The 13530-nt window shown below is 49.9% G+C and overlaps 1 protein-coding gene across 1 annotated transcript; it reads right to left on the bottom strand.

Moving 5' to 3' along the window:
• Window positions 1-442: 442 nt before the first annotated feature.
• On the bottom strand, window positions 443-12566 carry MKS1 (MKS transition zone complex subunit 1). The gene is made up of 17 exons (XM_059865826.1): window positions 12434-12566; window positions 12148-12361; window positions 11198-11353; window positions 10718-10815; window positions 10402-10530; window positions 9974-10078; window positions 9160-9268; window positions 8254-8310; window positions 7295-7337; window positions 6746-6808; window positions 5623-5693; window positions 4781-4844; window positions 3176-3283; window positions 2527-2660; window positions 1758-1840; window positions 1570-1667; window positions 443-1141 (listed from the first exon to the last, which is right to left on the bottom strand). The coding sequence occupies exons 1-17, from the start codon at window positions 12529-12531 to the stop codon at window positions 1035-1037; spliced, it is 1737 nt and encodes a 578-aa protein (XP_059721809.1). The 5' UTR covers window positions 12532-12566; the 3' UTR covers window positions 443-1034.
• Window positions 12567-13530: the final 964 nt, after the last annotated feature.

Raw genomic sequence — 13530 nt, 5'->3', positions numbered from 1 at the left:
TTGTTGGAACAGAAAACACATGGAAATGTGACTCGTGCACAAATCAGCACAGCACTGTCAGTCTGCAGGGAGCTATGTTCCTCTGAACTTGAGACAGAAATAAAAATAGGGGAAAGAAAAAGAGAAAATAACAGAAGAAACTGGTAAAGAGTGGGTAAACACAAGCTTTCCCAGGAAGCACCACAGTGTTCTGCAATCAGAGATGCAACAACGAACCACCAACAAATATCAAACTCAAATGAACAGCTTGAACAGTTCAAAGTTCAGCTGCTGTGCAAATGTTATCAACAGCTCTCACTGTCTGCTAACCTTCCAACCCCCAAAGCTCTGTGGTGAACTAAGGGAAAGGTGTGTTTTCAATTGTGTTCCTGAACAAAGAAACTTTGCTCACCACTGCAGAGCCAGACCTTATGGGCACACAAGAAAATGCAGAATGTAATCCTTTTGTCCAGTTCTCCATCTGTCTTCCTTTGCTTTAATTTCATGTATTACACGTGGCAGAGAGCTCTCTCTCTAGGAATGAATCATTCTTAATGTAGAGGCGGATGGATTAATTTTACTATTGATTGTCCTGTACACAACAGCTAGCAACAACTATCAGCATTTCTCAAGAAGTTATCTACTCATTCCATTAATCTCAAAAAGCATCCATGCCTTAGCCTTCAACATCACCCTCTTCTCTAAGAAGAAAAATTGTAAATTTAGTTTTCTCATTATTTCCTTTTCAATCCCTGAAAAGGTGTTACAGGGTTCACAGGTTCCTTGCCAGTATTTCAGAAGAAATGTGAAAAACTGGCTGTATTGTTAGAGCCTGGTAGCAAAGGGCCTTGAAAAAAAGGGCTCCTTCCACAGATACTCATGGAAATGCAAATTCTGGGTCTGCAGGTGTTACAAGCTCTCTCTCCCATCCAAGGAAAGCAACAAAGGAAGAGTTTCTGAAGCTTCCAGGCACCAGCACTGGGACTCCTGCTGAGGGGTGGAGCTTGTGTTGGAGGGAGGATGCCAAGTGCTCCATGCAGCAGCTGAGGTGAGGCTCATGGCTCCAGTGGCTGGGGCACAGCAGAGGCAGAAGTGCTGATGAGGTCCTGGGGAAGGCTCTCCCGCGCTTCCTGCATCCGGCGCCGTGCCCGCTGGAAAGCCTCTGCAACACAGAGATGACAGCAGGCCAGAATGCATAAATCAGCCTCGGGGAAGGGGAGGGACGTGTCTTTTCAGGGAACATCATCTCTCCTGGTGCAGGATCCTACTTTCTATGAATAGGTTACACCACCAAAGCACCTGTGCTGCTCCACCTGCTGCTCTCTGATTTCTGTACACAATGGAATCAGAGAGAGCCTGTGCCTTAGTGCCACCAGCTCTGCCCAGTCCAGGCTGTGCCCTCACACAGTGGTTATCCCTCCTGCCCGCGAGGAGCTGATGCCTCCTGAAGTTTCCAGCTCAGAGCAGAACATTTAACCTCTGCCATGGACTTTGAGAGCTCACAGGGAGGGGAATCACTCTCACAGTAATGGAATATCCTGAAATATCCTGCCAAAGCTCACCAAGACAGAATGACACTGAAGGCCCTACCCAGAACACTGTAGACAGAGCTCTGCTGGCTGAAGCCTCCCAGTCGGTCCAGTACACTCTGCATGCGCTGTCTCAGGGCACTGTTCTCCAGAAAGGCTCTGCACAGAAGCACACCAGCAGGTCAGGGCTGCCAAATCCAGCACAGGAGATGGAGCTGATGGAGCTCCCACTCCCTTTGCTGCACTCACCTGGACTGCTGCAGGCAACAGAGCCGGAAGGTGACGCTCCCTGTGGTCTCTGTCCGGAAACCAAAGCGGCTCAAGCGCTTTCCCTGCAGGGATGGCACAGGTTAGAGCAACCCCACAGTGAAAACAAGTGTGTTCCACCAGAGCACAAACTCCTGTGGGCACAGTCCTCCCCTCCCTGCAAAGCTGGAAAGAAGAGCACATGGTTCCAGGCTGTGTTGAGGGCAGGACCTAAACACTTGCAAGCTGACAGTGCAGTGCTAAGGGCAGGGTTTCAACAACTGCTTCAGGGCTTGTTCCCACACAAAGGTGCCACTAACATCACCCTGCTCATTACACCAGCAGCCACCTCTGCAACTTACTCAAGAACATGAAGTTTCTACCTGCCTCACACCCATCAGCTTCTTGCTTCAGGAAGCTGTTCCAGGCATAATACAGCCCAAACTCCTCACAGGAACCAAGGAGAAGTCTACAGCTGGTACCAAATGCTGACCTGACAAACACTGTATAAGCAGGGCAAGCCAAGGCTTTGGCCCATGCTCCCCTACTTCTCTAAGCTGCTCACCCCTCAGAAGGCACAGCTCTGCCTCAGTGTTTGCTCATTCCTCTGCACAGGATTACAAGACTCACAGAGGAGACATTTCTTTAGTGAGAGAGACAGGACCAGCAGCTCATCCTTGTTGAAATCTTGTCCAGGCTGACCATGGGAGACTTGAACCCAAGAACAAAATGCACCACGTCCTGCAAAAGGCTACTCTGCAGCTGAGCCCACCTTGAAGGTCGATGGTATCCGGATGTAGGTTAAGTCCTCCAGCTCAGGAGATCCCCCAATGAAAAACCTCCTCATTTCAGCAACAGGCCCCAGACCCACAGGACGCCAGGTAGGGATGGTGAGCATGTGGACACCTGGCCCAGGACAAGAGGACAGCTTAGCAGCTGTGACTTGTAATTTATTCAGTCACAGAGGACAGCAAAGGCAGGTGGATACCTGCTGACCCAACCCAGAGCTGTCTAGAAATGGAAACACTGCACAGTATCAGAAATGTTCTAAAAGCATGTTCCCATTGAGTCAGCCCATTCTAGTCACACAGCCAATGCTGAAAGTACCCCCTGCCCAACAGCAGCACCTCCCCATAACACACAGGGGTCACTCCCAGATCCCACGTGGGACACAGAGGGTTACTGCACAGATGGATGCAGCACCACCCAGAGCTTTATCACACCAGATGTTGTGATGGCAGTATCAAAGCATCAAGGGCAACAGCTCCAGATGCGCCTCACATCCTCCTTTGCTGCACCCCAGACAGCTGACTGCTCCCTTGAGTACAGCAAGTCCCTGGGACTGGCTGAATCACTTCCCAAGAGGAACCACTCAACTCATTCTCCCAGACAATTAACACAATGTCCCAAGGATGCTTTACCTGGACATGTTGGCAGCACCAAGGACCCATATCCTTCCACACGATACCTCTGCCAGAAATCCAGGGATAGGACCTCAAAGTAGAGAACAGGCCACTGAGGGAGACTGTCTGCAAGATGGGGAGCAGGTCACAGCTTTGGGAAGGAGACTATCAGTGAGGAAAAGAAGGCTAAATGCACAACTCCACAGTAGGAAGCCAAAGAATCAGAGAATCATTTAGCTTGGAAAAGACCTCCAAGATCATTGAGCCCAACTTGTGACCAATCCCCACCTTGTCACTCAGACTAGAGCACTGAGTGCCACCTCCAGTTGTTCCTTGGACACCTCCAGAGATGGGGACTCCATCACCTCCCTGGGCAGCCCCTTTTAGTGCCTGACACCCATTATGGGAAGAAATCCCTCCTAGTGTCCAGCCTGAACCTCCCCTGGAGCAACCTCAGGTTTCTTCTTGTTCTGCCCCTTGCTCTCTGGGAGTAGATCCCAACCCCCAGCTGGCTCTACCCTCCTGTCAGGGAATTGCAGAGAGTGAGAAGGTCCTCCCTGAGCCTCCTTTTCTTCAGGCTGAGTCTGCCCAGCTCCCTCAGAGGAGCTGAGGCAGACTCAGCCTGTGCTCCAGACCCTTCCACCAGTTCTGCTCCCTCTCTGAACACACTCCAGCACCCTTACACCACAGTCCTTTCTGTATTTCTTCTACAATGACTAACAAAGATTTATGGTTGATTAGTTTCCCCTGTAAAATCTGAACCCTCAGATTTGAGGCTGAAAACAGAATTATTGAAGATAAAAATTAGGGAAAATTCTTTAAGAGCAAGTCCAGACTGGGCTGTCAATTATCTTTGAGCAGTCAAGACAATCTTTTGTGAATGATCTGAAGCCAAACAGCAGAACCTGTTTATCTCTGACCTTTCCCACTGCTTTTGGGGGAATATTAACTTGGATTCGCCTACATCTCTCCAAGCATTTCTTTTTCCCACAGTGAAACAAACTCATTTTGTTTCTTCTAGTCTGAAAATTCATTAGTGTCGGTTGAATACCCAGATCCAAAGTGTACATTGGATTCAAGTGGCAAGGCATGCCACAGTGCTGTCCCTAGCAATTGTATCCACAGAGCAATAGGATTGGTGAAGAAGCAGCAGGAACAGGCAGCAGAGAAGCTCAGCTTAAAATAGAGCTGAAGTTTCAAAGTGACATAAAATATCTAGGGATTATACAGGTCACCGAGCACGTCTACAAATGTAAGACTCAGCACAGAGGTTTAGCTGTGTATAAAAAAGCTGCCTGGTTCTCCAGCTGCAGCATCCCAGGGCTCTGTGCAGGCACAGCAACACAGCCCTACACTCCAGGTTTAAAGAGACAAGCCAAGATCCAACTAGTTTTCCATCTGGATAAAGCTGCCTACAGCCTAGAAACAGGGCAACATCAATGAATCCATAAAAATGTTAATGGATTCCTGGGCAAACACAGGATGTGTCCAGGGGCTGCGTGGTGACAGGGTGAACTTTTGTTGAACCAAAAACATTTCCCTCTGGCCTTTCATCTCCAGCAGGACAGACAGGATGACAGCTACAGTGGGACCAAAGGATTTCAGAGCAACAAGGAAACACACCTTCATCTTCTTGGGTGTAAAACATCTCCACAGTGAAGGGGTAGCAGAAGTATGCCACATTATCCTAGAAAAAGAACAGGGCGGAGATCAGATTCCTGGAGAATTCATCACCAGCATTGCAGAGGGCACAGAGAGCTGGGAGAAAGGAACTAATAGAAAGCAGGTGATGCTGCCCAAAAAGATCAATTACATCCCACTAACAAACATGTGACTGCAGGATGGACCTGCATACACTCCCTAGTGCCATGTCAATGGAATAGGATGTTGAAAATAATGGCAAAGGGGAGTGACATACCTCAAATGAAAACTCAGTCAATTGCATAACTACAGGGCAGCCTCAAACTTTACAGGAGCCAAGCCAAGCACAGTACCTCAAACAATGGTATTACTAAAATGCTGTATGATAACTATTTTTGTAATATGAAAACATATGAAATATATTAAAAAGCTGATAAAATTCAAAATCAACGTAGAGTCTCTGCACATTCCTGCCCCAGGCAAGATGGAACAATGCTTGGTTAACTCAGAGCATTGAAGAACATAAAAATCAAAGCTCCAAAGACAATCAGTCAGCAAGAATTAATAAAAAAAGTGAGATTCCAGAAAATGCTTGGGAGTAGTTTTATTTGGTTCAGTTTTATGTTGAGACAGTGAAAAAAATTATTTGGACCCTTGAAAAAATGACAAGTATAATTAGAATAAAGAGAATCCCAAACATGCTCTGGTCTTGAAAGGAGCCCCCAACTCAGGACATTTGCTGAATATATCTGTAGTTTGTTACACATGCTCCACTCCAGAGACTGCCTGTTCAAATTGCTCTGCAGGTCTGAAAGTGTCCTTACCCAGCCCACTGCCTTGGTGGCACAGGTCTGTGTTACTCCTGAGAGCTGCTGGAACGGGGAGCTTGACCACTCTGCAGGAGACAGGAGAAGATCAAGGCTTGGGGTGAGGCCAAACTCACAAACCAGGGCAGCTCAAAGGAGAATGTCAGTCCCTGATGACTGGGGTAAAAAGTAACATCACCCACCCTGACATTCACAGAATCACAGAATCAGTAAGGTTGGAAAAGCCCTCCAATACGATCAAATCCAACCTGTGGCTGATCCCCCCCTTGTCCACCAGGCCAGAGCATTGAGTGCCACATCCAGTCATTCCTTGGACACCTCCAGGGATGGAACTCCACCACTGCCCTGGACAGCTCCTTCCAATGCCTGACCGTCCTTTCCATAGAGAAATTCTTCCTCATGTCCAACCTGAACCTCCCCTGGTGCAACTTGAGGCTGTTTCCTCTTGTCCTGTTACTTGTCTGGGAGCAGAGCCTGACCCCACCTGGCTCCACCCTCCTGTCAGGGAGTTGTAGAGAGTGAGAAGGTCCCCCCTGAGCCTCCTCTTCCCCAGGCTGAGCCCCTCCAGCTCTCTCAGGTGTTCCTGACTTTTCCCTGTCCTGTTCCAGGCTCTTTAGAACACCCTGAACTGTCCATGAAAAGAACCAACTCAGGTCAAGAGAAAAGCAGAGCCTTATCTAAATGTACTGAGTAGCAGAAGTGGTATCTTGACAGATAAACCCAGAGAGGGAAGGCAGAGCCATAGCTTTAGGAGAATTAAACATGCAGCAGGATATGCATGTAAGTGCTGGGAGCCTTATTTGTCCATCAAAATTTAATATGTTAATATCAGCACAAAGCATGATGGCAAGCACTGAAATCAGACAAGGTCACTGGGGTGGGGAGCACAGGAAGGCTGTTCTCTGCAAGATAATGAATGAACTTTGGACAAACTGGTCACCACCACCTCCATGGCCCAGCCTGAGCTGAGTTCTGCTATTTTAGCTCTGAAGGCCTCTGACTAGATCCCAGCCCCAACATTAGTTTTTGCTGACTCCCAGCAGAGCTGGTCTGATGAACCAGACAAAGCCTGTTTCACCTCTTCTACTGCTGTGATGTGGCTGGGAATGTGAATACTCACGGTCAGGCAGCTCCAGGAAGAAATGCACATAAAGATTGTCATACTCATAGCCTTGAGCTGAAACTGAGGAGAGAATGAACTTCAGCTATTTGATTCCATACAAATTCTTCCAGCATTCACTGTAGATTTTTGGGAGTGCCACCACCAATAACCTCAAGGAAAATCAGTTACTGCTGGAAGCTGAGAAAAGCCTTCAAAGTAACAGGAGATAACCCACAGAGAAGATTCCTCCTCCAGACTAGCTCTGTCTCTGTTTCACTAACCAGATGAGGGAGTTCACACATTTAATTGGTTTCTTTGAGAAATTAATAGATATTACAGCAATCTGCTCTCCTTTTTTGAGATCTAGGCCTTCTTAGAACAGCTACAGCATTTGTAACCTCCAACCTGCAAATGCCTCCCAAGGAATTAGTCTGCAGGAAACAGGGAGGAGAAGGAGGAAGTCAAGGATTCTAGGGCCTCTTGAATCTAGGGATTCAAAAATCCTCGGATCACACCCTCGGCCCACACCCACATTGGCCCCTATTACTATTTAGAATAAGGACTCACCTATTTCTCCATTCACGAAAAGTCTCAGAGTACCAGGAAGAGGCTGGAAAAATTAGCAGACACCAAAATTAGAGCTCACCAACCACTGGTGCAACCTCAACAATTCCTTCCCAACAGCATCTCACAGAGGTATTTCACAGGTTTTTGGACATGAATGATTTACTGCTCTGGCCAGGGAGGAGGCATGATTTGTCCTATCACTTGCAGAAGTGAACAGTCCCTCTGGAAAGAGGCTCTAAAGAGACCAAACCCCCCAAAGCCCAGCCCACAGGAGTTTACTGCTCTGTACATAGGTCTCTTACAGATGTCAAGATCAATATAACACACAGTGAGAAGTCACTTGCAGAAATCACAGTCCTGCTTCTGTCCTGCTCCTGCATTTGACCAAGATGAGGGAGCAGGGGGAAGCACTGAGACACTCTACCAGTGGAAAGTACTGGAAAGCACAACTTTCACCGTTTTGTATTGTATTCCACTGATTTGTATTCACTGTATTGGCAAACAGTATTTGAGCAAAAAAAAGATTGCAATTTGGATAATTCAGTGAGAATGTGAACTGCATGAGTCCAAGTCTGAGGGGCTGTCTATTTGCACAAAGTGGCACATAGAGCTGTTTAACACTGAAGAAGTTACAGCAATCACTGTCCCTGAAGACACAAACCCTCCTTCCTTCTCAAAGTACTAGAATCACAGGCCTTGAGGCACAGCACACAGCCTCAGAGAGACTGCAGTGTTCAGCAGGCCCTGAATGGGCAGGATGGATCTCTGCAGACCATCCATGGCCACTTGTCCCTTCTGACCCATTTTTCTGCTTGAAGCCACAAGGCAAAAGCTGCCCACACCCCTCCAGAGCAAAACAGTCTTTGGAGGCTGTGCTGCAAGTGCAAACTGTGTGAGCCAGGTCACCAGACCCCAAAGACAACAGAGCTCCAGTCCCTGCCAGTGCCCCTGGAACTCACCATTTCAAAGTCTGAGCCCACGAGCCCACTGAGGTAATCCCTGTGCCGCCCATACAGCTGGGAACACACACAACAACAACAAAGAGTGGCATTTTGATTATATCTGCTGTTATGTACTGCAAAACTTAAACTGTATATAATTTAAACTCAAGTCATTACCAGGCTTAGTATATGTGGGGTTGTTACAACAAATATGGAGAATACAATTATCTAATAGAACACTGATGCGTAACTGCTAACACTGCACAGAACTTCAGTTTTGGTTCTCCAAGGCCAGTTTTAAGGGAAAAGAAGCTCTGAAGAATCAGATCTTTAATGATATCTGAAAAACACAGGTACAAACTATTCCAAGGAAATGGCCAGGCAGAGATCAGCATAGTGAAATCATTATTTCCTTGGTGACCACAAAGCCAATAAGGAAATGCACAAGTAAAAATCTAAACCAAAAAGTACTTTCATAAACTGTCAAGAGACAAAAAGGCAATTCAGAAAAATCAAGATGTGAAATGGCATCCCAATATCCTGGGACATTACAGGTAACAAGACATCACTTAATAAATATACAGGCAGCAAGAGGAAGATTAAAGAAAGGGTTTGCCCACTGCTCAAAAGGGAAGGAAAAACACTGGCAGGTGATGGAAGGCATGGAGATGGGTGGTTTCTTGCATCAGTTCTCACTCTCTAAAGCACTGCAGCCAGAGGCAGGACAACTACAGACAAGGTCTCTTTAAGGGATGAAGCAGAGAGTATTTGCTGTAGTTCTCAGATCCCTGAGCATGATGAGACTCAGGGCAGTGACATTTTGTCCCTTCAGGTGTGCAGAGCACCAGCAGTTAAACCTCCATGATGGTCTGAGCTGCTTCTGTTTCTCAGAACTAGTGAATATGCTCTGTGGCCAGTACTTACTTCTCTGAACACACGCTGCTCACGCTCCTCCTCCTCTGGCTGCACCTGGGCAGATGCATTCTCAATAGTGTATTCCCACACCTCTCGCTTCTCTCCATCCAGCTCAATCCTGCAGAGCCCCAAAACACAGGGGAAAAACTCCCCCATTATGCAGAGAATAGGCACAGGTATCAATGGGGCCCTCCTGACCCAGCAGTGTCCCCTCTACCCAGCCTGTGCAGTGAGAAAAGGGCACTCACAGCCCTCTCCTCACTCCCAGGTACCTGCCACCATCATTCCCTCAAAATGGAAGACTTGCTTGCATCCACCACATGCATAACATAATACTACAAGGGATGTAGTGAACAAGGGGGGAATGACTTCAAACTGACAGAGGGCAGGGTTAGATGCATATTAGGAAGAAATTCTTCCCTCTGAGGGTGGTAAGGCCCTGGCACAGGTTGCCCAGAGCAGCTGTGGCTGCCCCATCTCTGCAAATGCCCAAGGCCAGGTTGGACAGGGCTTGGAGCAGCCTGGGCTAGGGGAAGGTGTCCCTGTCCATGGCAGGGGGTGGAAGGAGATGGGCTTTAAGGTCCCATCCAACCCAAACCATTCCATGATAACCTGCATCCCCAGAGACTTGACCCAAAGCCTCCCACAGCACACACAGTGACACTGAGCATAAGCACACAATAATATTTCCCTAGAAATCTCTGAAATAAATGAAATATTTCTCAATTTAAGTGCTGATTCCCTGCCTGAAGGGTGAGCAGGAAGCAGCCATTTCAGCCCCTAGCCCCAGTCCCAGGAGAGATCCCAGCCCCGATCCACTCACCGGTAGGCTCCTTTGGTGCCAGTGAAGTCAGGCTTCACTGTGATCACCCCATTGCCATCCACCTTGATTGTGCAAAGCACATTTTCATACTCCCTCTGACCAAGCCTGAAGGAGGACACCAGGAAACACAGTGTGAACACAGAGAGAAAACATGGACACTCTCTTGCTCTGGAACACCAGAGCTGGTAAAGGAACTTGGGGGTACAGAAGGGAACACAAACACACTTTCCTACATTGGTTTAGAAGCCTTTTGTATGTACACACAGCTACCTCCCAACTGAAGAAAGAGGCAGAAAGAAATTGCAGCCCACATTACTGAGCTCTTGGAATTCTCCCCCCTTAACTAATGAAAGGAACAGGAGTTTTGAGTAAGGAGGAAAGATGGATTTTCTTTTGGAAAATTATGATCATTTCAGGATTTGACTTACTTCCCATAAGGTCCCAAGTCCCCCATAATGTACATGGTCTGGACAGGTGTGTTAATTACATGATTGTTCTTTATAAATTCTTCTGAAGGTTCCCAGGTGATGATTTTTGACTTCAGAGTACTTGCTTCTCTGTCAACGAGAGAACAGCACCAGTCACAGCTCACCTCAAACCCACCATGATGAGGAGTCACAGTGCTGGATTACACGTGTGACACAGCCCAAGCCACCAGCTCCCACAGACCAGGCTGACCCACAGCTGGGGCACGAGCACCACAAAGCCTGCATGAACAAGCTCCAAGCCCAAGTTTGAACTCACACAGGCCTACGGTCCTGTCTTCTCCTCCTCACATTGGCCATCCTCTCAACCAGATACGATGGCACTTCATCATCCAAGTCCGTTACCTTCTGGCAGAGCTGGAAGAACAGACAGGAACTAGTTTAACTGGACATCTTCCCCAAACACAGCTCTCCTCTTAGAGGAGGGAACAGATATGCACACAACCACGTGCAAGGACAAACTGCTAAATGACTGCAGAATTCCTTCACTTTTCTGGTGGCAAAACCCAGCAAGCTTCCTATAGAGCAGTGCTCCTACAGAGCCAAGTCCCTGTGGCTGTCCTGACCATCGCTCTGAACCAAGGACATCCCACCCCAGGTCTGGGGCACATGGGGAAACTGCTTTGCAGCAGTGTGCTCTTCTGCACTCAGGGTAACTACCCGGCTGAGAACCAAGAAATGCTCCCTCTGCAGTAGGACTGGAAGTTCTGACAGACACAGAGTAACTAAGAGCTGGTACCTCCTCTAGGTTGGTGAATCGGTCGTGGTCGGTGTAGGTGAAGATGCGACAGTTCTTCCGACCTCCAGCCTTCTCCAGTTTCTGGATCTCCTCATGGTACTGCCAGTCCAGGGGAGTCTGGCAGGCTGATTCATTCAGGTACAGATCCACCTCAAACTGACAGCACCACAGGTAAAGCACAACAGCTGCCTCTCACCAGCTTTGGCAAAGCCACAAATATTTTTTAGCTTTTTTCCAAAGCCACACCAGAGACAAGACCTTTTGGGAATCCCAGCAAAAAACCAAGATCCAGAGCAGCTCCAACACTGCTCAGGCATGTGGCAGCCAGCAGCACCACTGATGCCCACCTGGAAAGCCTTGGGCACAGTAGATGACCCTGAAACAAGGAACCCTACAGGGAGGTGCACAAAAGGGGGTGTCAGGAAGCTCCCGCAAGCCTGTCCAGTTCTGGACAGGACAGGAGACACATGGAGCTCCTGGAGCAGGTTCAGCAGAGGGTGACAAAGTTCATCAAGGAACACCCTTCTTCCGATGAAAAGCTGAGGGAACTGGGGCTGTTCAGCCTCGAGAAGAGACACTGAGCGGTTACCTAATCCCTGTCTGTCAGTGTCTGCAAGGAGGAATCAGAGCATGGACGAGACTCTTCTCTTTGGGGACCAGCAATGGGATAAGGGGAACGGGCAGGACCTGATGCCCAGAATGTTCCACCTGAACACAAGGAAGAACTTCTTCCCTGTGCGGTTACCAAGCTCTGACCAGGCTGCCCAGAGAGGGCTTGGAGTCTCCCTCACTAGGGAGGTACTTCAAAGCCACAGCTCAGGACAGAAACCTGAGCAGCGTGCTCTGGGGTCCCTGCCTGAGCAGAGGAGTCTGACTGGATGCCCCCAGTGATCCGCTCCGATCTGACCCATTCCACGAACTCCCTCCCGTCCCCCTCCCCGTGCACCCACCTGGCTGAAGAGCTTCTCCTGCCACCCCACCTCGACCTCCTCCTCCTCGTCCTCCGCGGGTCTCTGGGCGCCTGTGCGAGAGGCCGCGGTAACCCGCAGCGGCACGGCTCCCGCATCGGCGGCGCGGTCGGCCCGGCCCGGGAGCTCGGGGCCCACGAGCGGCGGCACCCGCGGCAGGAGAGGCCCGGCCGGCGCGACTCGCTGGATACGGACCCTGCGGGGAAGGAGCGGAGCGTCAGGGCTGTGCCGGCCGGCGGAGCCGGGCTGGGGCCGGGCAGGCGCTCACCGCAGGCGCAGGTTGCGGACGGGATCCCGGGAGCGGTACACGGCGGGGTCCCGGGAACGGCACAGGGCGCTACTCCCGCTCCGCGCCGCGCCCGCCATGGCCGCGCTCCGGGGAAACCGGCATGTGCGGGCGGGCAGCGCCCCCGCGCGGCCGGAGCCTTCCGCACAGCCGGGCCCGAACCGTGCACGGAGCCCGCAGAGCTCCGCGTGAGAGGAGGCCCGGAACCTCTCTGTGAGGGGGGCGTCCCACACACCCCTCCAGGTGAGGGCTCCAGGTCCCTGGGGGTATTCCTCACAGCCTCTCTGAGGGAGGGTCCCACACACCGCTATGTGTCAGGGGTGGGTCCCAAACATCACTCTGGGTAATGGAGGGTCCCACACACCCCTCCGTGTGAGGGAGGGTCCCATACACCACTCTGTGTGAGGGCTCCCGGCCCCTGGGGCACTCCCCACAGCCTCTGTATGAGGGTCCTCATGGCCTCCATAGGGAGGTCTCCATGTCCTCCCGTGTGAGGGTCCCCACAGCCCCTCAGGGGGTCCCAGGGCCTCCAGGAAAGGCTCTCCCGCATCCCTCCGTGTGCGGGACACATAGCCTTGGAGTACATATAGGCCAGCAGACCAGCTCCTTTAAAAAGGCCTTTATTAAAACACCTCTGAGTGGGGAACCCAAGGGGTTGCATACACCACCACTGCACCCACAGGACGACACTGAACAGCAGTGCGGCTTTGGCTCTCAGCAGAGATAAGGGCCTCCAACCTCAGTAGAGTCCCTGAAAAGATGATGATATCTTGTAGTCTAGGGGTGTCATCTAAGCTGGGTGCCATTTAAGTTATGGTGACAGAACGGAATCCAGCTCTGGTCACTGGTGGGTGATCTTGTGTGTTTCTGCTGGGTTAAAGTCAGTTTATGTGTTGCTTTGTTGTTTTTGAGAGGGTTGATACAGTACTGTCAGCCTCTCATTAAAATTCAGCCTGGGTGCAAGTCCTTCTGGGAGCATGGGAAGTGGTTCCCCACGGAAAGGGAAACAACTCCGGGGCAAGACGGAAAGGGTACAAATACAGAGTATGATGGAAAAATGATACAAATACAGGGTAAGA

Source organism: Haemorhous mexicanus, chromosome 22 (genome assembly GCF_027477595.1).
Source record: "Haemorhous mexicanus isolate bHaeMex1 chromosome 22, bHaeMex1.pri, whole genome shotgun sequence".
Classification (NCBI taxonomy): Eukaryota; Metazoa; Chordata; class Aves; order Passeriformes; family Fringillidae; genus Haemorhous; species Haemorhous mexicanus.
This window is presented reverse-complemented; position numbering and strand designations above follow the sequence as displayed.

Excerpts from the sequence above, each read along its gene's own strand:
- MKS1 (XM_059865826.1), bottom strand. The coding sequence starts at position 12,531 with ATGGCGGGCGCGGCGCGGAGCGGGAGTAGCGCCCTGTGCCGTTCCCGG. Across the intron at positions 10,816-11,197 it reads GATTCACCAACCTAGAGGAG|CTCTGCCAGAAGGTAACGGA; the intron begins GTACCAGCTCTT and ends CTGTTCTTCCAG. Across the intron at positions 1,841-2,526 it reads GGATACCATCGACCTTCAAG|GGAAAGCGCTTGAGCCGCTT; the intron begins GTGGGCTCAGCT and ends CCATCCCTGCAG.